This window comes from Dendrobates tinctorius, unplaced genomic scaffold (assembly GCF_039654945.1).
Source record: "Dendrobates tinctorius isolate UK_male_01 unplaced genomic scaffold, ASM3965494v1 ptg000250l, whole genome shotgun sequence".
NCBI classification, from domain to species: Eukaryota; Metazoa; Chordata; class Amphibia; order Anura; family Dendrobatidae; genus Dendrobates; species Dendrobates tinctorius.
The window spans coordinates 47,480,583-47,504,545 of record NW_027361917.1 but is presented as its reverse complement, the minus strand read 5'-3'; the positions used below and the strand labels follow the sequence as shown (position 1 = coordinate 47,504,545).

Below are 23,963 nucleotides of genomic sequence, written 5' to 3'. Positions count from 1 at the left end.
TGCCAGGGGCAGCAAAGCAACACCAAAACATCAGGGAACCTCCGCCATGTTTGACTGTAGGAACCGTGTTCTTTTCTTTGAATGCCTCTTTTTTTCTCCTGTAAACTCTATGTTGATGCATTTGCCCAAAAAGCTCTACTTTTGTCTCATCTGACCAGAGAACATTCTTCCAAAACGTTTTAGGCTTTTTCAGGTAAGTTTTGGCAAACTCCAGCCTGGCTTTTTTATGTCTCAGAGCAAGAAGTGGGGTCTTCCTGGGTCTCCTACCATACAGTCCCTTTTCATTCAGACGCCGACGGATAGTACGGGTTGACACTGTTGTACCCTCGGACTGCAGGGCAGCTTGAACTTGTTTGAATGTTAGTCGAGGTTCTTTATCTAACATCCGCACAATCTTGCGTTGAAATCTCTTGTCAATTTTTCTTTTCCGTCCACATCTAGGGAGGTTAGCCATAGTGCCATGGGCTTTAAACTTCTTGATGACACTGCGCACGGTAGACACAGGAACATTCAGGTCTTTGGAGCCTTGAGATTGCTCATGCTTCCTCACAATTTGGTTTCTCAAGTCCTCAGACAGTTCTTTGGTCTTCTTTCTTTTCTCCATGCTCAATGTGGTACACACAAGGACACAGGACAGAGGTTGAGTCAACTTTAATCCATGTCAACTGGCTGCAAGTGTGATTTAGTTATTGCCAACACCTGTTAGGTGCCACAGGTAAGTTACGGGTGCTGTTAATTACACAAATTAGAGAAGCATCACATGATTTTTCGAACAGTGCCAATACTTTTGTCCACCCTCTTTTTTATGTTTGGTGTGGAATTATATCCAATTTGGCTTTAGGACAATTCTTTTTGTGTTTTTTCATTTAAGACAAATTAAATGAAAATAATAATACCAAAGAATTTGTGTTTGCAATCATTTTCAGGAAGAAACTGAGTATTATCTGACAGAATTGCAGGGGTGTCAATACTTTTGGCCACAACTGTAGAACATTATACCTCTATAATACAGCCTTCATATGGAAAAGTTGTATTCCTCCATATGAAATCATTATCTTCATTAATTATGTTAAGGATCCCATAGACGTTTATGGATGCATATTACAGCTCTGTACAATTTTCTGGAAGTATTCTATTATGGTGTCCATAAGCCCTATGGGGACTAATGCCAAGGTAATAGGTTAATTTCCTGGAATTACCTACCGTAAATATAACCCTGTTTAATGGAAAAAATTACAAAGTAGAGGTCGGGGTATTTTAGAAACTGGTAATATTTTGTTACACTGGAATTCATATCAACGATATTGCATATGAGTGAACAAAGGGGTTAGAGTGGAAAGTCAATCCCAAGTTCTGTCCTGAGTTAAATAATGTGAGCCAATAATCCAAGTATTGTAGGGCTCAGTAATTTTCTGGAATTAAATCAAAAAGGCACCTGGCCCTGATGGTGTATCTCCAATGTGTCTGAAAGTATGTGCTACCCAGCTTGCCCCTATACTGACAAATATATACAATGTGTCACTGAAAGAGTGCGTTGTACCTCAGTGTTGGAAAAATTCCACAATTATCCCTGTCCCCAAGAAAGTGGGATCCTCTGAGTTGAACGACTATAGACCAGTAGCACTCACATCTGTAGCTATGAAAGTCTTCGAAAGAATTATGATGTCCCACCTGATAAAATTCACGCAGAAGCTATGGGACCCGCTTCAGTTTGCCTATAAGGAGAATCGTTCAGCAAACGACACTGTCAATCTGGCACTGAAGTACATTTTGGATCATACAGATGAACGGCACTCATATGTCCGGATTCTTTTCATGGACTTTAGCTCAGCGTTCAATACCATTGATCCGAATTTACTTCATAAGAAAATGGTAGCTCTTGGAGTCCCTCTCAACTTATGCTTGTGGATTTATAACTTCCTGACAGCCAGGATACAGAGTGTAAAAGTTGGACCATTCACTTCGGACACCTTGGTCACAAACATCGGGGCACCTCAGGGGTGTGTTTTGTCCCCGTTACTGTTTTCTCTCTATACGAATGATTGCATCTCTTCAGCAGACTCAGTAAAAATCTTGAAATTTGCCGATGATATGACACTGATTGGTCTCATCAGGGGAAATGCTGAAGACTTGTATCGGAGTGAGGTGGAAAGAATATGTGACTGGTGTAAAGCCAATAATCTTGTACTCAACACTAAAAAAACTGCTGGGATGGTTGTGGATTTTAGGAAAGATCAACATGAGATACTTCCAATCTACATCCATGACGAAGTGGTTCTTAGGGTCACAGAGACCAAATTCCTTGGTGTTATCATCTCTCATGATCTTAAATGGGGGAAAAACGTGGATGCTGTTATAAGAAAAGCACAACAGAGGATGTTCTTCCTGCGTCAGCTGAAAAGATATGGTTTGTCTAAGAATCTGCTGATCTTATTCTTTAATGCTGTCATCAGATCTGTGATTTGTTCCTCTCTGATAGTCTGGTATGGGGGAGCCACTGCGCATGACAAACTCCGCTTACAAAGGACTTTCAGAACAGCAGAGAGAATTATAGGCTCCCCCCTGCCTAAAATCCAGGATCTTTATGATAAGAGTATTCGATCCCACGCATTGAAAATTTCATCCGATCCCTCTCACCCGGGACACTCCTCATTCCAACTACTCCCTTCAGGACGTCGCTTCAGAGTCCCCAAATGCAGTACCAACCGCCATATGAACAGCTTCTATCCACTCTCTGTTCAACAATTAAATCGTCATGTGTAGACTATATACTGTATCTGTCTTGTTAGATGTTACTTGTTGTATCTGTTGTTATATATTATGTTGCCTCTTTGCCACAAAGAATTCCTTGTATATATGTAATATGTACTTGGCGATAATAAATTTGATAAATTGATAAATTGATAAATATGCCTTACATACATTGTTTAAATCCATAATCCTTCTGAAATGTCTCCATTTGTTGTCCAGTGTTTTATAAGGTCAAACCTTTCTGTTGAGGAAATCCTCTTTAGAGCTGGTCATTCAGCCACCCCGGGACACTTTTTTATCTATTACTATAGGCATAGAGGTAATAGAAGTGTTAATCTAGTCTTACCTGTATGCATCATAGTTGCTGTCTAGATGTGGAGAAATAGACTTTTATTTCATTATGTTAATGATTTCTTCCAGGCTCTGGGGTGTGCGGTGCTTGGAAGAAATCCCTGCCTCCGCTCTTCATTATACTATCATCACCCCCTCCCATGCACATCACACTGACCTGTGACATGCAGTTCTGGTGCTTGAATCACACGTTGGAATTCCACGTATGCGGTCTGCACTTCCTCGACTGTCTGTACCTCTTCCTTCTTTCTATGTTTTGGTTGTTGTGCACAAACACCGGTGCAAAAGAACACTAAATACACTGACATAGAGAGAAGGAAGAGGTACAGATTATCATGCAAGTGCATGGCGCATGCGTGGGATCCCAGAGCCACAACTGCACGTCACAGGTCAGTGTGACATGCATCGGAGGGGTGTGATAGCATAATGAAGGGTAGAGGCAGTGATTTCTTCCAGGCACCACACGCCCCGGATCCTGAAAGAAATCATTAACACATTGAAATAAAAGTTTATTTCTCCACATCTAGACAGCAACTATGAGGCATAAAGGTAAGAGTAGATTAACATTTCTATTACCTGTTTGCCTATAGTAATAGCTGAAAAGTGTCCCATTGTGTGACAGATTCCTGGTAAAGTTTTTCTAGACTGTGAAAGTTTCTACTTTGCTTTTGTTCTATTAAAAGGGTTAACTGTGTGACAACACAGCATTTGTTCTTGATGAGGCCAGACATGTTTTCTTCGTTGGGTCATTGTTCATATGAGCCTGAACGTTGACTCTTGAATTGATGTTTGTTGCAACTTATTGTGCTGCTATCCTTGGAAGACAGGGACACAGGGTAATTGAATAATTGATGTTTGCTAATATGTTGATTACCCATTGTACTTCATCCCACTTTTCCCCTGACTTGTGGATGATGGCCTGAAGGATAGTTGTGAATTTTAAAAGGGGGATCTGCCTCTGTTTTCAGAGAGACTTTACAGAACAGCAGCCAGGCACCATGGCTCCAATTGGGGAATACAAATTTGATCCACTACCCATCACTGAGCCAATGAAGACATGTGGAGCAACCAGATTTGGACAACCAGGTCATCTGGCCACGTACCATACAGGCCAATGGATTATCAGCTTATTTATCTTATCATTACCTCTTCTTTGTGGGTGCCCAAAAGCCTCTGGTGAGTGTAGTCAGCCCTGAAAGCCCTAAAATTGCAGCTGCTATAATACTGGCGAGCTAGCTGAAGAGTGAGACTCTGTAATTTGCACCATATTACGCACTTGTTGGGACTATACTATGTGTTATTGACTGTTGGTTCAATAAAGTATTGCCACACTTGTTTACCTTCACCCTGTGTTGTCTGAGTAGTATCCTACACACGGGAAAAGAGTGCGGGCGTTCATTAGGATTAGCTCTGGTCCATGCAGTCTTTCTAAAGACAGCCGGGCCAGCAGACAAGAGCACCCACTGATCCTAGTGTCTCCACACTGTGCTTTCAAGTAACTATTCAGAATAAGCTGTCCTGTGTGTACATGAGGAATAACACTTTTCTGGTCATTATGTGACTTCTCACCAGTTTTTTCCTCTGTACTCTCCATCTGTAATTTGCAATCCACTGTTTGCTGGGGAGGGGACATGAGCTGCAGAAATTTCTCCCATACACAACACAGCACAGAGAGGGGAGTGCCTTCTCTTCATTCACTTTTCAGCTCACAGAGAAGAGGTGCAGTAACATGAATGATATTAGGCTATGTGCACACGCTGCGGATTGGTCTGCAGATTTGTATCTGCGGAACCGCAGGTAAAATGACCTGCGGTTTTACCTGCGGATTGGCCTGCGGTTTTCCCCTGCGGTTTATCACCTCTACAATGGAGGAGATGGTAAACTTCACAGCAGAATCCGCAGAAAAGAAGTGACATGTCATTTCTTTCTGCGGATTCAAAACCACAGCTTTTCCGCAGTTAAAAATCCGCAGCATGTGCACAGCAGATTGTAAATCACATAGACTTACATGCTACTGTACACTATCTGCAGAACTGCTGCAGATCCGCAGTGGCCAAAACCGCAGCGGATCCGCAGCGTGTGCACATAGCCTTATACAGCAAAGTTCAGATGTCTTGATCTGAATCAAGCTCTGATATGAGATAAAACAGTTGTTACAGATCTCTGCACAATGTTTTTCTGTCTGTCTCTGCCTGTTTCTTTCCTTGCTGCTCACTCCTCCTCTCTCCATAGAGGACAATGGTCTGTGTCACAAAAGACTTGCAGTCTGTCTCCTCTGAGCAAGATGGGCTTGAGTTGATTTTTCGCAATGGATGTCAATTTTGGGGGGAAAGGAAAGAAGAGTCTGATAAGTGGGGAAGTAAACAAATTTTTCTGATAATATACATTATAACGTTTCTGATAATCACTTGCACTAGTTTCTTATAATTGCTTGTACTAGTGATTTATGTAGCGTTTGTTGAAAATAGTTTTTTTTACCTTATCAGTCAACATTTTAGAAAGCAGTGGGAAAATAATACATTCATTTTGGGTGAGAGGCAGCAAGATGTTTGCCATAAACACAAAGAGTCGGCATTGAAAAAGATCCTGTTGATAAGTTAGACATTAAACAAAGATGTTGCACAAAAGAATGGCTTAGAAAATTGCATTTACATTTTTATTGTACCATGCAATTTCTCTACTTAAGCTAACAGTTTGTAGACGGTAATCTCCATCTGCTTGAAACTTTTACAATATCACCTTATGGTGTTTTTATGTTGTCCTGATGTGAAACACAGTAATTTCTGTGTATTATATTTGCAGTTAAAACCTTCTGCCGGCCATTTAAAATTCAAGTAACAATTTGTGGCACAGGTTGTGAACCTTTTACTGCTGCATCTATAAGTGGAATGTTGAAAAATGTTAAGAGACTCCCATACAAGATTCAGGGTCTCTATCCAGTTATCTGTTCTGCTTACAATAGCTTTGAAGTGCAATGTTGCTTGAGCACAAAATATGATTTGTTATAATATTACTTATGCTGGAGTAATATTAATCTTAGCGTGGTCATCATGCTGAGGAGTTAATAAATTAATGGGATAAAGGACAAAAAACTAAGAAAATACATAAAAGATTAAAATATATTCCAGCACTGTCTATCTTAAAGGGGAGTTCAAACATGTAGTCCCTCTTTTACAAATAATACATACTTACCTCTAGCATCGGCACCATTCCAGTGATTTCAGTGCAGAGGCTGCCGAGGTGCATGTATCATTGTTATGCCACGTGAGCGCTGCAGCTAAACAGTGGCTGCTAATGGGCGGCTGGACTCTCACTTCTTCCACTCGTCCGAGCCTCATCCAAAGGAAGTGAGAGCGCAGCAACGTAATAAACTTTTCCTTTTCTGTCTCTGATTCTATTTTGCCTCATATTACATTTGAAACTAAATAAAGAAGACTTCTATATGTGTCTCAGCTTAGCCATTTCCTTTCCTCCTCCTCAGTATTCTGTGCGTGACTATAAGGCCGGGATCATACATGCGAGAAACACGGCCGAGTCTCGCATGTTAATACCTGGCACTCGGATCAGAGCGTGCGGCCGCATAGCAATATATGCCAGACTCGGTTATGTTTCTCGCATGAGTGATCCAGGCCTTAAAGCTGCTTTTAGATGGGCGGATAATTAAGGAAGGAGAAACATTAGTTCCTGATTATCAGATTGTCTAAACAGACTGGCAAACATCCAACAGATGAGCAAAATCCTAGTTGGACGAATGCAGTGATTTTTTTAGCTGGCTTAAAAATTATTGCTCTCGGCAGCATATTGTCCTGTGTAATCAGCTGACGTGCTGCTGAGAACAATAATATTCTTTGTGCACAGAATGATCATATTAATGTGCCCTTAGTAAATCCTCATTCAGACATCAGGTTTTTTGACCATTGAGAAAAACAGACTTTCATTAGTGATTTTCATCAACATTTCATCAGATTTTCATCTGTTTTGCCAGAGTTTCATCAGTTATTTTCGATGATAAAAAAAAAAGTTTTTCCACCTTCTCTTATCTATCAGTTAGTGAAAAATGGACAGCACAGGGATGGCATCCAAATGCTGTCAGATGTTTTCAATAACACGTAGACTTACATTGGCAATTCTGATCTGTCACTCGGATCAATATCCGACATGCTTCCGTGATTTTGCACAGAGCACTCTGTCGGAGAAAAAAATCTGAACAGCCCCATAGAATATCATAGGTAAAAGTGCTATCCGTGAAAACCACAAATAGTACTCGTACGTCAAAAACTGATGTGTGAATGAGGCCTAAGACTAAACTAATTGAAGGTTAACCTGTTCCACTGCACTATTTATCTATTTTCCTTATTTTAAGTGGAAAAATTACTTCCCAACTCCAGGTATGGAATTTCTGGGTCATTGATCTATTTGTAGTCTTTTAGAAGCCATCACTTTTAATTTTACTTATAAGAAAAGTCTCTTTTAATCCATTTCAAAGAATTAACAGAAATATAGCTATTACGCTTGGTGTGTAGTAAATGAGGTGTAGAATCCTTAATGTGAAAAAAAAAAGCTTATGTATTCTGAACATATGATTTCTTTTTTTTTTTAACAATAATTTAATATATGTATGAAATATGCATTATAAAACATGGCATCTCACCTGTCAGACCAGGGTTTGGCCACCAGCCAAGATCACAAGCCTTGCATGTAAACTCGTCCTGTACAAACTCATTTTCCTTGCAGGGGGTGCAGATCCAACAACAACTTACTTCACCCTTTCTGATCACCTAAACCAACATAGAGGGAAATAATATCTATCAGAACAAATGGTTGAGTGAAATGTGTCTGTAAGGCTGGTTTCACACTTGCGTTTTTTTGCGCTGCGTTTATGCGCATACATGCGCATGCTTTTTTTCCCTATAGTTTACATGGGTGCGCATTGTCATGCGTTTGTACGCATTTGTATGCGCATGCGGTTTTTTGTAGTGTTCGCCCAGGCGCACAAAATGCAACTTGTTGCATTTTTGGTGCGTCCGACCTGTCTTAAAAAAATGCATGCGCACGCAATGCTCACAGAATTCACCCAAACCACATTAAAGTCTATGGGAACGCTGACGTGCGCATGGTTTTTTTTGTAAAAACCATGCGCAAAAAACAAGGAAACGCATTAAAAACGCATGATGGTTTTTTTTATGCGCGTTTGCACTGCGCTCGCAGCGCAGCACAAAAAAACGCAAGTGTGAAAGTAGCCTAATTTTTTATTTTTAATTTTCAACCTACATTAGCTTTAGATCTTCCATTAACCGGTATATGCGAATTGCCATTGTGTAGAAAAGTGAACGTTATTGCCCACTAAATACTGATGGCCGTTAAAGGGGTTCCCCATATTGGACAATGCCTATATTGTAAAAGGGTCCCTTGACAATAAGTTCTGGAATCCTCAGTAGTCAACTCTTTTCTTTAAACTCTTAAACACCAAGCAATTTTCCATTCTTGCGCCTTTGTTTATTTCTCCCTTTGTTGCATGAGACATAACATTTTTATTAAAAAAAAATAATAATTGGAAGACAAGTTTTATTTTTGAATGACACCATTTACTTTACCATAAAATGTGCAGGAAAACAAGAAAAAACATTCAAATGCGTTGAAATTGTGAAAAAAAGTGCATTTCTGCCATTGTGTTTTTATTACTGTGAAGTTCATTGTGTTGTAAAATTGGCCTGGGAATTTCTACACGTCAGTATGAGGATGGAAACACCAAACTTGCCCAGTTTTTTAAATTATTTTATGGGTAATTAAAAAAATCAAAAATTAGAAAAAAAAACAAAAAAAAAACACCCAAATTATTATTTGTGTCACTATTTTATGAGACCCGTAATTTTTTTTAATATTTCCATCGATGGAGCTGAGCAAGAGCCAGTTTTCTTGTGCTCTGAGCTGATGTTTTATATTGATACTATTTTGCAGTACACAACATTTTGTTGTATTTTTGGGGTAAGTGTAGTGACCAAAAATATAGCAATTCTGGAATTCCATTTTTTCTCCCGTTTATCATTTGGCTTAAATAATTGTATTTTTTGATAGATTGGACTTTTCTGAATATGTCAATATCTAATATATTAATTTTTACAAATGTTTTAATTTATTTAAAATGTGATTTTATCTTTGTGTTTTAACCCCTTCAAGACATAAGATGTACAGTTATGTCATGTGTCGTGCCCCTGACATTTATGCGAGCTTTCCCGGCAGATGCCGTTAACAGTCACGGGTGGAGTGGAACGGCAGGGGGAAGCATCATTGCACACATCCTTCGGCATACCAGTCTAATATTTAAATTTGTTTGGTGATCTGAAACATTTAAGTGCGACAAACATGCAAAAGAATAGGAAATCAGGAAGGGGCAAACACTTTTTCACACAACTGTGTATATAAATGTCAGCTGTTACTTGTTCTATATGGACAGTCTGGACATACAGTGGCTTATGAAAATATTCATCCCCTTAGCTTTTTACCTATTTTGTTACATTACAACCTGTGTTTAAATATTTTTGTAATCCGATTTGTGTGTGATGCTTCAGCACTAAATAGTCTAAGGCCTGTTTCACACTTCCGTTTTTTCAAATCCGTCAAAATCCGTTGTTTTCCGTAAAAAAACGGATCCGCCATTTTTTTGCAGGATCCGTTTTTTTTGTCCCATAGACTTCCATTACGGTTACCGCGGATCCGTCAAAAAAACGGATCCGTTTTTAAAAAACGGATCCGTTTGCATCAGTTTCCGTCAAAAAAACGGAAACGGATCCGTTTGGCGGACACAAAAACGGAAGTGTGAAACAGGCCTAAGTTGGTGAGGCAAAGTGAGAAAAATAGATACACAAATTAAATGTAAGTATTCACCCCTTTTGCTATGAAGCCCCTACAAATTTCTGGTACAAGCAATTACCTTCATAAATCACATCTTTAGTGAAAGGAAGTCCACCATTAGGTTTAGGGGTCAATCACTTTTTCACACAGGGCCCTGTAGGTTTGGATTTCTTTTTTGCTTAATAATAGAGACCTTCATTTAAAAACTGCATTTTGTGATTACTTGTGTTGTCTTTGTCTAATATTTACATTTGTTTGGTGATCTGAAACATTTAAGTATGACAAACATGCAAAAGAATAGGAAATCAGGAAGAGTCAAAGACTTTTTCACACAACTGGTGTATGCACAAGCAACCATGGTGAGGGACCTATCTGGCACTCACTTTCTATTCCCTGAAATTTACCGTGTCAGAATCCTCAGCACTACGAGTGACTTAGCCTATAAGGCTAGCAGCTGCTGTACTGCTTTATTTCCGGATTGTAGTAGTGCATGACACGTGTCTGTCAGTTCAAGTTGCATCAAAGAACATAAATATTGCTGCAAAACCTATATGGACAACTGCTAGGAAATATATCACAAAAATGGCAACTTCTTAACCATAACAACATCAAAAGAGACACCAGAAGCTATATGCCATAAAGCAAATAAACTTTATTGTGACACATATGTAATTATAAAATCATTAAAAGGAGATACACATCCAAAAACTGCCTACCAGGTCTGTATGCCAGGATTAGCACCCAGTGTGCAAAAATAATGAAAGAAAGATGTTAGGAGTTATGGAGTGGACTATAATTCCCACAATTCTTTGAAAAATAACATAAAGGGAGGATATACCTTCTATTGATATCCTGACACAGTCCTGACTATAAAGTTTGTGGCCTGAATCCACATGCTTTCTTGGTGCAATTGCTTATAAATATGTGCCCATATGTAAATGGAGCGTAAGGCCTGTTTCACACATCAGTTTTTTGTGTCAGTTAAAATCCGCGAAAATGGCGGAAAGCGGATCCGTTGTTAACTGATGTGAACGGATGCCACTGGACCGTTTTCTTTGACGGATCCGATGAATGAAGAATTTTAAAGGAACCGCTGCCCGGGAAGGAGAGAGAGAGAGAATTTTTTTCTGTCCGCCAGAAATGATTTCAAGGTTAAATTTCCACCTGACTTCATTCCTCCGGGCATGTGCTCTATAAAAATACGGATCCTTCAGCACAAAAAACGTTACATGGTCCGTCCAGGCATCTCGGCGGATGCAAAAGAATTGACGGATCCGCAAAAAAACGGATCCAAAGGATGGCCATCCGTCAAGATCCGCCGGTAATGCAAATCAATGGGGAAAAAAACGGATCCGCCAAAAAAAAATGACGGATCCGTTTTTTTGCAAAAACGGCGGATTTTGACTGATGGTCAAAAACGGAAGTGTGAAACAGGCCTAAGCAATAATACAAAGTGCAAAAGTGCATTAAAGCATGCTACTCACAGAAAGGCCTGAGATGCAAAACAAGCAGATCACCTAGACGCATTATCACGGCAACCAGGATCATCGCTGGGCAGTGTCACGTGCCGCTTAGCCGTGCCTCCATCCGACGTGTCAGGACGGAGGGGCGGTATCAGCTGAAAGTGACAGAAGGTGCATAATACGATGATATTAATCATGATATGTATCAACCATTTTGAATGATTAATATCATCGTATTTTGCACCTTCTGTACCTTTCGGCATCGCAATATGTGGGGTCTCGATATAGAAGAAGACTCCCATTTATACTTTGTGCACATTCTCACTTTATATAGCAGGGGATTCCCCATTCACACTACGTGCACACTCTTGCTTTCAGCGGGTCTCCGCGGTAATGCGTTCATGGCGCTGGCTGATACCGCCCCTCCTTCCTGACATGTCGGATGGAGACACGGCTTTACAAATAACCATTACTCAAAACAAGAAATCTAATAATCCGTACACGGCGACTGTCATACATACATAACCTGCAAGGTGGAGTATTGCCTGAATCCCCATATGTTCTGTATGGCAAAATATTTTTCCCTAGATGAATATATTGCAACAAATCTTCCACTTGTAAATTCACTGTAAAGATGCGTTAATCAATGTGTGTAATAAATAGCAACCTGTGGCTGAATACTAAACGAGTAATTATTTGAAGCATTCAATTACACAGTTTACCTGGAAATTGAGTGGGAGGATTTATTGGCAGTACTTCCAGGCGAAACCTAGCTACCTGAATGGTGCATGCAATACATGTGATAAACTCGCAGAAGTGATAAGCCAACAAGAGAAACTAGCTCAATGTTTACCAACATTCCAACTGGGAGTCGATGAACTAATTTGTCCTCCAGTGTGCCCAGGTGCATGGTGACAGGTATAAGGAAACAATAGCGTCCACAATATTAAAAGAGAATATAATGTACTATTTATTACAACAGGATCGTGTTAAAATACTATCTGGTTAATATGATTTAGCATTAATTGTTGCTTTAGGTTGATAAAGAGTAATTGCTATATAAATGAAAGCTATGCAACTTTCTAATATATTTGTGGAGATTTATTAAACCATTATTTTTAAAAGGGACTCAGCACAAAATGACTGTTCAAATCAAGTACAGGCGCTTATAATAAATAAAGTGCACATGATAGCAGAGATATATAATAAAACTGATCAATCATGGTTGTTCAGTTTTAGTGTATATCTCTCCTATAATGTGCACTTTATTTTTGTATGGGAATTATTATTATTTGATCATGTTATTCACTTATATACTTCCAATTAATTTATATAATATTCGGATTATCATGCTTTTGATACATTGACAGTATGATTTGCCACATGGCGTTTTATTATCGAATCACTGTCATTTGTGCACTCTTTATTTACTCCTTGTATGCATCAGTATACACTATAATATATATTACATATGATAGTTATTATATGTTATGTACTTTTTATATATACAGTATGAAATTGAATTTTTACTGATTTGTCCGCCATTCCATGCCCCTCACATCACATGTATATGTTATTTGTTTTTACATATTTTTTAATAAAGATTTTTTTTTAACTATAAATATATTTCTTGTGTACATAATTTTTTATGGTATTTTTTGTGTAATCATGATTTAGATATTGATAAAGCACATATATTTTTAATACAGTAGGACTTGGAATATCTCTTTTTGGATTATCACTTTTTTTTGGTATTCTTAGTTTGGTATTATCAACACATTTATGGTATTTCTTTTCTTTGTAGGTGTTTTGCTTTTTTTTTCTTTAAACGTATATCAGATATTGGTGTTAATCAAAATTTTATTTTGGGGCACACACATAGTTTAAGATGCACTAAATTTGGTGAGGTGCATGTGGCTCAACAAATTAGGTCAATCTTAGGCTAGTTTCACACTAGCGTTTTTTTGCGCTGCGTTTGGAGCGCACATGAAACGCATGTCAAAAGCGCATGCAAACACTTGTAAGCACTGCATTTCTTCTGTAGCATTATTGTGCGCATAACTACAAAAAATCGCAGCATTTTTATGCATTTGTAAGTGTTTTTCATGCGTTTGCATTTTTTATGCGCAATAAACTGGAAAAAAATCCTTGAAAAATTCTTGCAACACACTCCACCAATGGGACAGCAGTGGGCGTGTCTTATGGAAATTCTTTCTATAGCCCCTGTTTACAGCTGAATTCTTCACATTTGCTTGCATTTGACTTGAGAAACATGGATCTGCGCTGGAAGAGCTTTGACTTTGACTTGGATCTGGACATGTGGATGGCTCAGGCTTATGCTGTTGCTTGCCATGAACAGAGGGAGTGAGAGAGGCAGCGAAGACGGCAGCAGAGGCGTTTGTGGATACATCCTATTATTGAACTCTGGGAGAGCAGTGGACCGTACCACACCCTCTACAGCGAGCTCCAGGCAAACCCGGAGAAATTTACGGATTATACCCGGATGACCAAAGAAACCTTTCACTATTTGCTTGGTCGGGTAAAAGAAGTCATCCGGAGACAGGACACGCAGCTCCGGCGTGCGATTACTCCTGAGGAACAGCTCCTGGTCACATTAAGGTACATAGTTTTGCTAAACCAATGCCTGCTGATTTTTCTTGGTTGTGACATGTACTCTTCCAAATCTGGCAGAATTACAATTCTGCCATGTCGTTAACTAAAGGCTGCTGTAATTTTTTGATGCCATGTATTGAACCAAAGGCTGCAGATTTTTTTTTTTTTTTAATTTAACGTGTGTAAAAAAAATTACGTATACACAAATATTAATTTTTTTTGTTTTCTTTGTGTCACAAATTCCTGGCTACTGGAGAGACCCTCTTGTCACTGCGCTTCCAGTACCGGATTGGAATCTCCATGTTGTCTGGAATTGTAGCGGAAAACTGCCAGACTTTGTGGAACGTTCTTTGTCCCGAATTCATGCCCATGCCAACCACAGAAAAGTGGTTGGAAATCGCCGACAGATTCTGGACTGTATGCAATTTCCCTAACTGTTTGGGAGTGGTGGGTGGGAAACACATCTGGATTATCAAGCCCAAAAGAACAGGCTCTGCGTTCTATAACTACAAAAAGTATTTTTCTACTGTGCTGATGGCCATTGCGGATGCAGACTGTATGTTTATTGTAGTGGACACTGGGGCATTTGGCCATGGGAATGACTCCCAGGCTTTTAAGACCTCTGACATGGGCAGGAGGTTGTATGGCAACAACTTCAATTTCCCCATGCCACGGCCTCTTCCCAACACCGAAGGTCCGCCAAAGCCATTTGTAATGGTTGGTGATGAAGCGTTCCAGATGTGCCAAAACCTGCTCAAACCCTACTCCAGCCGGGACTTGGACCTCCACAAAAGAATTTATAATTACAGACTCACTAGGGCCAGGAGAACAGAGTGTGCATTTGGTATACTTGTATCTAGATGGCGCATTCTTGGCACAGCTATTAATCTGAAACTGGAAACAGTGGATGAGGTGGTCAAAACCTGTGTTCTACATAATTTTGTAATTGCTAGATAGCCCCCGAACTTAGATCTTGATGATGTTGCTCCTAATCCATTGCCTTAATTTACACAGCAACCTCTCAGGTCATCCGTCGAAGTTGGCCAAATGAGGGACCAATTTGCGGCCTACTTCAACTCAGATGTACAGTTGTGGCCAAAAGTATTGACACCCCTGCAATTCTGTCAGATAATACTCAGTTTCTTCCTGAAAATGATTGCAAACACAAATTCTTTGGTATTATCTTCATTTAATTTGTCTTAAATGAAAAAACACAAAAAGAATTGTCCTAAAGCCAAATTGGATATAATTCCACACCAAACATAAAAAAGAGGGTGGGCAAAAGTATTGGCACTGTTCGAAAAATCATGTGATGCTTCTCTAATTTGTGAAATTAACAGCACCTGTAACTTACCTGTGGCACCTAACAGGTGTTGGCAATAACTAAATCACACTTGCAGCCAGTTGACATGGATTAAAGTTGACTCAACCTCTGTCCTGTGTCCTTGTGTGTACCACATTGAGCATGGAGAAAAGAAAGACCAAAGAACTGTCTGAGGACTTGAGAAACCAAATTGTGAGGAAGCATGAGCAATCTCAAGGCTACAAGTCCATCTCCAAAGACCTGAATGTTCCTGTGTCTACCGTGCGCAGTGTCATCAAGAAGTTTAAAGCCCATGGCACTGTGACTAACCTCCCTAGATGTGGACGGAAAAGAAAAATTGACAAGAGATTTCAACGCAAGATTGTGCAGATGTTGGATAAAGAACCTCGACTAACATCCAAACAAGTTCAAGCTGCCCTGCAGTCTGAGGGTACAACAGTGTCAACCTGAACTATCCGTCGGCATCTGAATGAAAAGGTACTGTATGGTAGGAGACCCAGGAAGACCCCACTTCTTACCCCGAGACATAAAAAAGCCAGGCTGGAGTTTGCCAAAACTTACCTGAAAAAGCCTAAAACGTTTTGGAAGAATGTTCTCTGGTCAGATGAGACAAAAGTAGAGCTTTTTGGGCAAAGGCATCAACATAGAGTTTACAGGAGAAAAAAAAGAGGCATTCAAAGAAAAGAACACGGTCCCTACAGTCAAACATGGCGGAGGTTCCCTGATGTTTTGAGGTTGCTTTGCTGCCTCTGGCACTGGACTGCTTGACCGTGTGCATGGCATTATGAAGTCTGAAGACTACCAACAAATTTTGCAGCATAATGTAGGGCCCAGTGTGAGAAAGCTTGGTCTCCCTCAGAGGTCATGGGTCTTCCAGCAGGACAATGACCCAAAACACACTTCAAAAAGCACTAGAAAATGGTTTGAGAGAAAGCACTGGAGACTTCTAAGGTGGCCAGCAATGAGTCCAGACCTGAATCCCATAGAACACCTGTGGAGAGATCTAAAAATGGCAGTTTGGAGAAAGCACCCTTCAAATATCAGGGACCTGGAGCAGTTTGCCAAAGAAGAATGGTGTAAAATTCCAGCAGAGCATTGTAAGAAACTCATTGATGGTTACCGGAAGCGGTTGGTCGCAGTTATTTTGGCTAAAGGTTGTGCAACCAAGTATTAGGCTGAGGGTGCCAATACTTTTGTCTGGCCCATTTTTGGAGTTTTGTGTGAAATGATCAATGTTTTGCTTTTTGCTTCGTTCTCTTTTGTGTTTTTTCATTTGAGACAAATTAAATAAAGATAATACCAAAGAATTTGTGTTTTCAATCATTTTCGGGAAGAAACTGAGTATTATCTGACAGAATTGCAGGGGTGTCAATACTTTTGGCCACAACTGTAGGACGGGTGGAATGGCAAGAGCAAATGGTGTAAAAAAATTTTTATTGCATGTTGTTAGTATGTTAATAAAAAAAAACTGTTTTGATACCTGTACTGAGTGCATTCTCTGTTTTTACACTCCCAATACTATTAGCAAGTAGCCAGGTGTATCAGTGAATTTATGATGCTGTGTTTTGTGCATCATGAATTCACTAATACTCCTGAGTAGGTGACATACACACACAAGTTGTGTTACCTTTATAATCTCTACAGTGTGTTCAATTAACAGCGATGGAGGAGATAATACAACTGTGTCAGGTAAAATACCCAGGCCTTGTGTCATGCTGAATACTTATCACAAAAATGGCCATTACAATACAGATTAAACTGCAGCATCACTACACTCTTCTGCAAAATATATGGAGAGTTATAGCAACGCTGCAGGTTCAAAATCAATTCACCTGCCCAGGTGTGATAGTGATGCAAGGTCTGGGTATTTGGGAAGTATATATAACATTTATTTTCACCATCAGTAATGTGTTTCTTCCACAAACACGTAATAGAGTATGTGGTTATTTACAAGGTATATCTATAGTTCCTTGCCTTTTCTCTAATAGTTAAATGCGAATGGAAAAAAAAGGCAAGGTAACAATAGATATGCCTTGCACTCAACACCATCCTCTATGCCAGGGTTTCCAAAATGTAGTCCTAAATGTCAACCAACAGATCATGTTTCCTTTTTTTTTTTCTTTTTGTAACTCAAATGGAATTACTAAAAACATGATTTGTTTGTTGGCTTTTAACACTGTAGTTGGGGAACTCTTCCATAGTTTTGTGTGTGCAATACACCAGATATCTCCATTACTGATGTTTCTTGTGTCAGTCAAGGAGATATGTGTTGTCAACGATACCAATCTACATGACTTGTCTTTTTCACAGCAGTCTCTACATTCTTTTAATATTGCACAGACTGTATCCAGCAACTCCCAACTCCGCTCCTCACCGTCCATCAACAGATCATGTTGTAATGAAATACATATCTCCAATGATAATGGTTTCACAGGAGCCCCAAAAAAAGAGGATTCCATACAACATGATGTGTTGGTGGACCTTGAGGACTGGAGTTGGGGAACCCTGCTGGATCCAGTCTGTGCAAGATTAAAAGAATGTAGAGACTGCTGTGAAAAAGACAAGTCATGTAGATATGTTTAGTTGACAACACATATCTCCAAGACTGACACAAGAAACATGTCTCAGTAATGGAGATATCTGGTGGCAAAAACGCTAAGTGTACGGCGCAGTGTGTGTACGGCGCAGTGTGTGTACTCGGCGATTGACACAGTAACCCATCCAAATATTTTGAAAGCACAATTGCACATTTATTTTGTAGCAAAAAATAAAAAAAACTTTTTTATTAGGAATGACCTTTGGGGGAAGATTGGGATACTTTGGGTGTGTGGAGAGATGAGGAACAACTGGAGGTTGAGGAAGGGGTTCTATGAGAAGGGGCAACGAAAGTACTGGGGGAAGGGACCTCTGGAATGGACATGGAGGCAGGTTGAGACACATTAGGAGGAGATGGTGAATAGACGAACAAATTTTTTTTCTTTGGTGCAGGAATATCCTGCCGGACCGACTTGCAGCCTGTGACCGCCTTACTTTGGTCGACCACCTGGTGATGGTGGACTGTGTCGTTGCCCCATAAAATAGGAAATGCGGATCACCCCTTTGCTGCTCTGTGGTGGCGGTGCTGCTAGAAGTGGCAGTGGCGGTGCTCCTAGAAGGGGAGAAAGTTGGGTCGGTGCTCCGAGCAGGAGGCTGCCTGTCTGGGATCTCAGCCAAAGTTCTTGGGGGACTCCGAGGAGGAGTTTTGGTGGTGGTGATCTTAAGATGAGGAGTGGTGGTGGTGCTCCTTTGATGAGGAGTGCTGGCGGTGCTCTGTTGCTGAGGAGTGCTGGCGGTGCTCTGTTGCTGAAGAGTGCTGGCTGTGCTCTGTTGCTGAGGAGTGCTGGCGGTGCTCCTTTGGTGTTGACTGGTGGTGTCTGTGGCCCAAGCAGGTTCTGTGGTGGTTTGGCTCCAAGCTGGAGGTGCTGTGGCGGTGGTGGTGCTCCATACAGGAGCATTACTTGCCATAGTTGTGGTCCAAGAGGAGTGTCCAGCAGCACTCAGACTTGGGGTGGTATAGTGGTGTCCGGCTTCGCTGGGAATGCTGGTGGCCTGCAGTAGTATGCAGCAGAAGTCGGTAGTGTGGTGAAGCGAGTCAGCGGTGGAACTGTTGGAAATGACACCACTGACTGCTGCACTTACCGATTCTGCTACATAGCCTGCAAGTAAGCAGTGTTGCAGGCCTGTAACACACTCAGCTGTTGCTCAGGACTAAGGTGTTCCGCCATGCCCTGTTCAATTTCACTGAAAAAATGGTGCGCTGGTCTGTTGAGGTCAGCCTCCAGACGGTCAAGGCGCTGGTCAACAAAGTGGAAGCGGTGTTCCATGTGGTTAAAACCACGTTCCATCAGGGAAAAAACGCTTTCCATTCTGGCGGACAGCGCCTTGAGACTGCCATTAAAGGCCTTGCTCAAGAGCATGAACTCGAGCATGACAGGCCTGTCCGAGGCCCTCTGCCGCTGGCGGGTAGTGCCCGCATAACCAGTGACAGAGACCTGGGACAGGGGAACACCTGATGGACCAGCTTCCTGGTCACCAGCTGTCTGTGTTGCTGACCTGCAAGATGCTTCCTGGCTGTCGGATGGCTGGGACGGGTCCGAGATCGATCAATGAAGAACCGCTCCCAGGACAGGTTTCAGGGTGCTGCTCCTGGTGCTGTGGAAAGAAAGGAAAAACATTAGTATCATGTATTTACAAGAAGCATCACCTGTGGAATTGAAAAGCACATAGTAATAACAAACAAACAAACAAACAAAAAAAAAACTTACGCTCTGCTGGCAAGGACCGGTCTCAGGAAAGCCAACCCTCGATAATACTTTCTTCTGCGCCTTGCCGCTGAACCACTCTGAACCTGTCCCTCAGCACGAACATCAGTGTTGAAGCGGTCCTTCATCGAGCGCCAACGTGTGCAGATTTTGTTCACTGTTGGGAAAAAAAAAATTAAAAAAAAAAAATTAGAAAATGCACTTAAGGCAACTTAATTATCAGGACACACACCGGATAGAACTTTGCAAACAGTTTATGCTGCAGCACAAATAAAATTCTAGACACAATGCAGTTACTGTTGATACTGAGGACACTGTTATGTTTCCTGCTAGAATATATGTAGCAGCGAAAACAACAGTATCATCCGGAGCAAGAGTGAAAACCGGATCAAGACGGCAGTTGACAAAGCAATCACTTTTTTCCACATGGCATTAGTGTTCTTAATGCAAGAATATATCTTGCCAAAAAAACACCAGCACCATCAGGACCATAAAGCAATGCAGCAGTTGAAGACAAAAATCATTCACTGTTTTCCACATGGCTTTGGTGTTTTTAATGCAAGAATATATCTTGCAAAAAACACATCAGCACCATCAGGTCCAAAAAATCAATGCAGAATCACAGAGCATCTTTATACTTACTGAACCCCCTTTTTAAACTTGGAGAGGCGCTGTCTCAGCCATCCATCATCGCTGCGGCCACCTTATTCCAGAGCTGCCGGGTAACCACTGTGTCTTTGTACTGCTGGTCACGGCTGTCCCACAACAGGATACGCTCCTCAACGAGGCAGATCAGGTGCTCGTTGTCGATGTACACTACTTCTTCACCATCCCGTTGTGGAACCTAGAAAAAATAATATTATAATGATTTGAATTTTGGAAAATGAAACAGATACAAAAAGAAACAGAGAAAAAGCAAGATAAATAAAGACAGAACAAAAAAATAATATATACTAACATTGTGTCTCCTCGCCACGACTTGACTACGCTGCTCCCGCTCAGAATCCTCCCGCTCAGAATGCTCCCGCTCATAACGCTCCCGCTCAGACCGCTCCCGCACTTCATCTTCAGTGCCCGTGTCCGATGTCTGTAAAGAACGAAAAAATTAAAACACATTTCTAGAGGCAGATATACTTACCCAAAGGCAGAAATATACTCACCTCACGATCAGCTTAGGCCAGTTCTTGCCGAGATGGCGAATACAGTGATCCAGAAGAAGACATGCTAAAATGAAAACAAAAAATACATTAGTACATTATAAAATTGTACAGGACACACAGACATTATGTTGAAGAATACTCACATTTTGGCTCCTGAAGCTTTAATCCACACTTGGAAGGCTCTTCTAGGCTCTTGTCTGCTCTCTGCAAAGCTGTCTGTAGAGTAATTGTCCCTGAAGACACCTTCTTTTATCTACACTCCTCCCAAACAATGTTGCTTGTTTAGGGGGAGTTTTAGACAAGTGTCTAGACATTGTTTACTCAAATCGCGTGCGCGCACAAGGCGCTGACATGCGTGCTGCCAAGCGCTCGTCAGCGACCACATAGACTGTAATGCTATTTTTGTGTGCACACCGAGCGCACACGTGCGCGCGATTTTTTTAACGATGTAGGCGGAGCAAAAAATGCAACATGTAGCATACGGCGCGTCTGGGCACACACCTGTAAAATGCGCAGCGCACGCTAAACGCTGATGAGCGCGTACATTCGCAAGACCCTGCGATCACCATGTTAAAGATAGGGGAACATTACGCGCGCGCCCGATAGCGCACGATGCGCTGCGCGATCAAACGCTAGTGTGAAACCAGCCTTACTCGGGCCGGCTTCTGTATAAAACTGACATATGAAATACCAATATTATTGAATTCTTAGATGCAATAATCCTATACTTACCTAGCCCTACTCTAGGTTGAGATGTTGATGTAGTTATTTCCAGCCAAAGCAAGTATATGTAGCCTAAGTCTGGTTTTGCTTTTTCAGTGTCAGTTTTTTTAGTTGACATCGGGCCGTTTCTCTATTTGCTCCCAGTCCGGATCATGGTGCTACATAAAACATTGTGATCCTCTCTTCAGACCCTGAACTCAACAGTTTAGCACAAAGCCTGACGTGCTGTACAGGTGAGAACGATCCCATTGTAAAACAATTGTTTCACTTCATCCAACAGTTTCAATTTGGTGTTTCTGAAACTACAACATTTGTGGACCCAGCCTAAAAAATATTCTCTGAGCTAAATACATCTGCAGCAAATGTACAAAACTCTTGTCCAGTTTGCTGCAAAGTGTCAGTCCATGATAATATTTGGATACTATTGTCTACTTCTCCTTCATGGTCTGATTCACTGACAGCTAATAACTTGAAAATAGTGAGAAAAGTCAAAATAAAGTATTATAGAAAGTTGTGGAACTTCATTTATGCAGTGATTATTATTTACACAAACCCAAAAAACTCATTTGAATCCTTGTGCATTTGACCTATTTTTCATATTGATAACAGACCTAAATAATTTTGCACAAACTTACCTTTATTTGTCCTTTTGAACAAGGATCGCTGCATACAGATCGCACCATTCCACTTTTATTCATTTGTATCATATCGTCATTAATATTTAAAATTCCTTCATGCCAAGTTCCTATAAGAACATAATCGTAGCGGTTTGGCTCAATGAATTGAAGATTCATGATATCATATCTAAAGTTGGAAAGAAATTATTTTTTCATTTAGAATATCTTCTTACCACACCTTCATCCATTTACTATTTACCATGGTTTTCAAAATCAATACTCATTCAAGTAAACCCTCATGGTTAATACAATTGGACAAGCAGATCAGTGAGGAGACAAAATAAAATGTTTTCTGTCCTGAGAAAATTGTATTTGCCATTAATTAATTTATCTTATTTGCATTAGTTTTTATAGTAAAAATAAAAATCATCAAGTCCATTGTGGAATATATAAATTGCATCTTGATTGTATTGTGTAATATTACAGAAAGAGGTGGAAAAACAGACTATATTGCCAAAACATGGCAGATGAATATTCATGCTGATAAATGTTGATTATGCAAATTGTCTCTTCAGAGAGGAAGAGGACTAGAACTCTAGTGCCACCTATTAGAGGTAGCAATCCTAAAAGTCAATGTTGACCCTTCAACGAGCCTAGTTACATGACTTAGGATAAAAGCCAAACCAGAATCTCCATTTGCAGACACTGTGTTTCGGGGTACTGCCCCTCATCAGTGCAAAGTGGGAGATCTGGTTTGGCTGTGAGAGAGGCGTCTGACCGATATCCAAGAAGTATCATTTCTCCTTGCGGAGAATGACATGCTAAGCATGTCGAGGTGAGGAGACTTAAAGCCGCAATGCTCCTCTGGGAAATATGCTAATTATGTAAATTGTCTCTTCAGAGAGGAAGAGGACTAGAACTCTAGTGCCACCTATTAGAGGTAGCAATGCTAAAAGTCAATGTTGACCCTTTAACGAGCCTAGTTACATGACTTAGGATAAAAGCCAAACCAGAATCTCCATTTGCAGACACTGTGTTTCGGGGTACTGCCCCTCATCAGTGCAAAGTGGGAGATCTGGTTTGGCTGTGAGAGAGGCGTCTGACCGATATCCAAGACGTATCATTTCTCCTTGCGGAGACTTAGCATGTCATTCTCTGCAAGGAGAAATGATACTTCTTGGATATCGGTCAGACGCCTCTCTCACAGCCAAACCAGATCTCCCACTTTGCACTGATGAGGGGCAGTACCCCGAAATACAGTGTCTGCAAATGGAGATTCTGGTTTGGCTTTTATCCTAAGTCATGTAACTAGGCTCGTTAAAGGGTCAACATTGACTTTTAGGATTGCTACCTCTAATAGGTGGCACTAGAGTTCTAGTCCTCTTCCTCTCTGAAGAGACAATTTGCATAATTAGCATATTTCCCAGAGGAGCATTGCGGCTTTAAGTCTCCTCACCTCGACATGCTTAGCATGTCATTCTCCGCAAGGAGAAATGATACTTCTTGGATAAATGTTGAGTAATGCAACTAGTTTGCAGTAATCACATTGCTTGCATATGTAAGGAGTCACAGAAACTGTTTAATCCCCTAAACACGTCCCGATTCTGAATATTTTGCTCTGTAAATAATATAATGTGCTTAGTGCTGCTACATGTATGTTGGCATTCAGGGAAATTGTAGTAATTTAGTTAGCCACTAGAAGGGGGTATTTTAGCATACTTAGATTAGGATAGGTAACAATTAATTTAGGAGGGAACAACTGTGGGTAAGCCACATAGTTCCCGGCATTTTAGTCAGTAGGGCCAGGG

The 23,963-nt window shown here is 40.7% G+C and overlaps 1 protein-coding gene across 4 annotated transcripts in view; it reads right to left on the bottom strand.

The window, feature by feature from the left end:
• The window catches only part of GRM1 (glutamate metabotropic receptor 1), a 649,343-nt gene that overhangs the window by 16,239 nt on the left and 609,141 nt on the right, over window positions 1-23,963 (bottom strand). For all 4 annotated transcript variants that reach the window (XM_073557671.1, XM_073557674.1, XM_073557670.1 and 1 more), the window contains exons 6-7: window positions 22,174-22,342; window positions 7,754-7,880 (exon numbers count right to left, since the gene is read on the bottom strand). In XM_073557671.1, coding sequence (XP_073413772.1) covers window positions 7,754-7,880; window positions 22,174-22,342 — 296 coding nt within the window. The remainder of the gene's footprint in view (window positions 1-7,753; window positions 7,881-22,173; window positions 22,343-23,963) is intronic.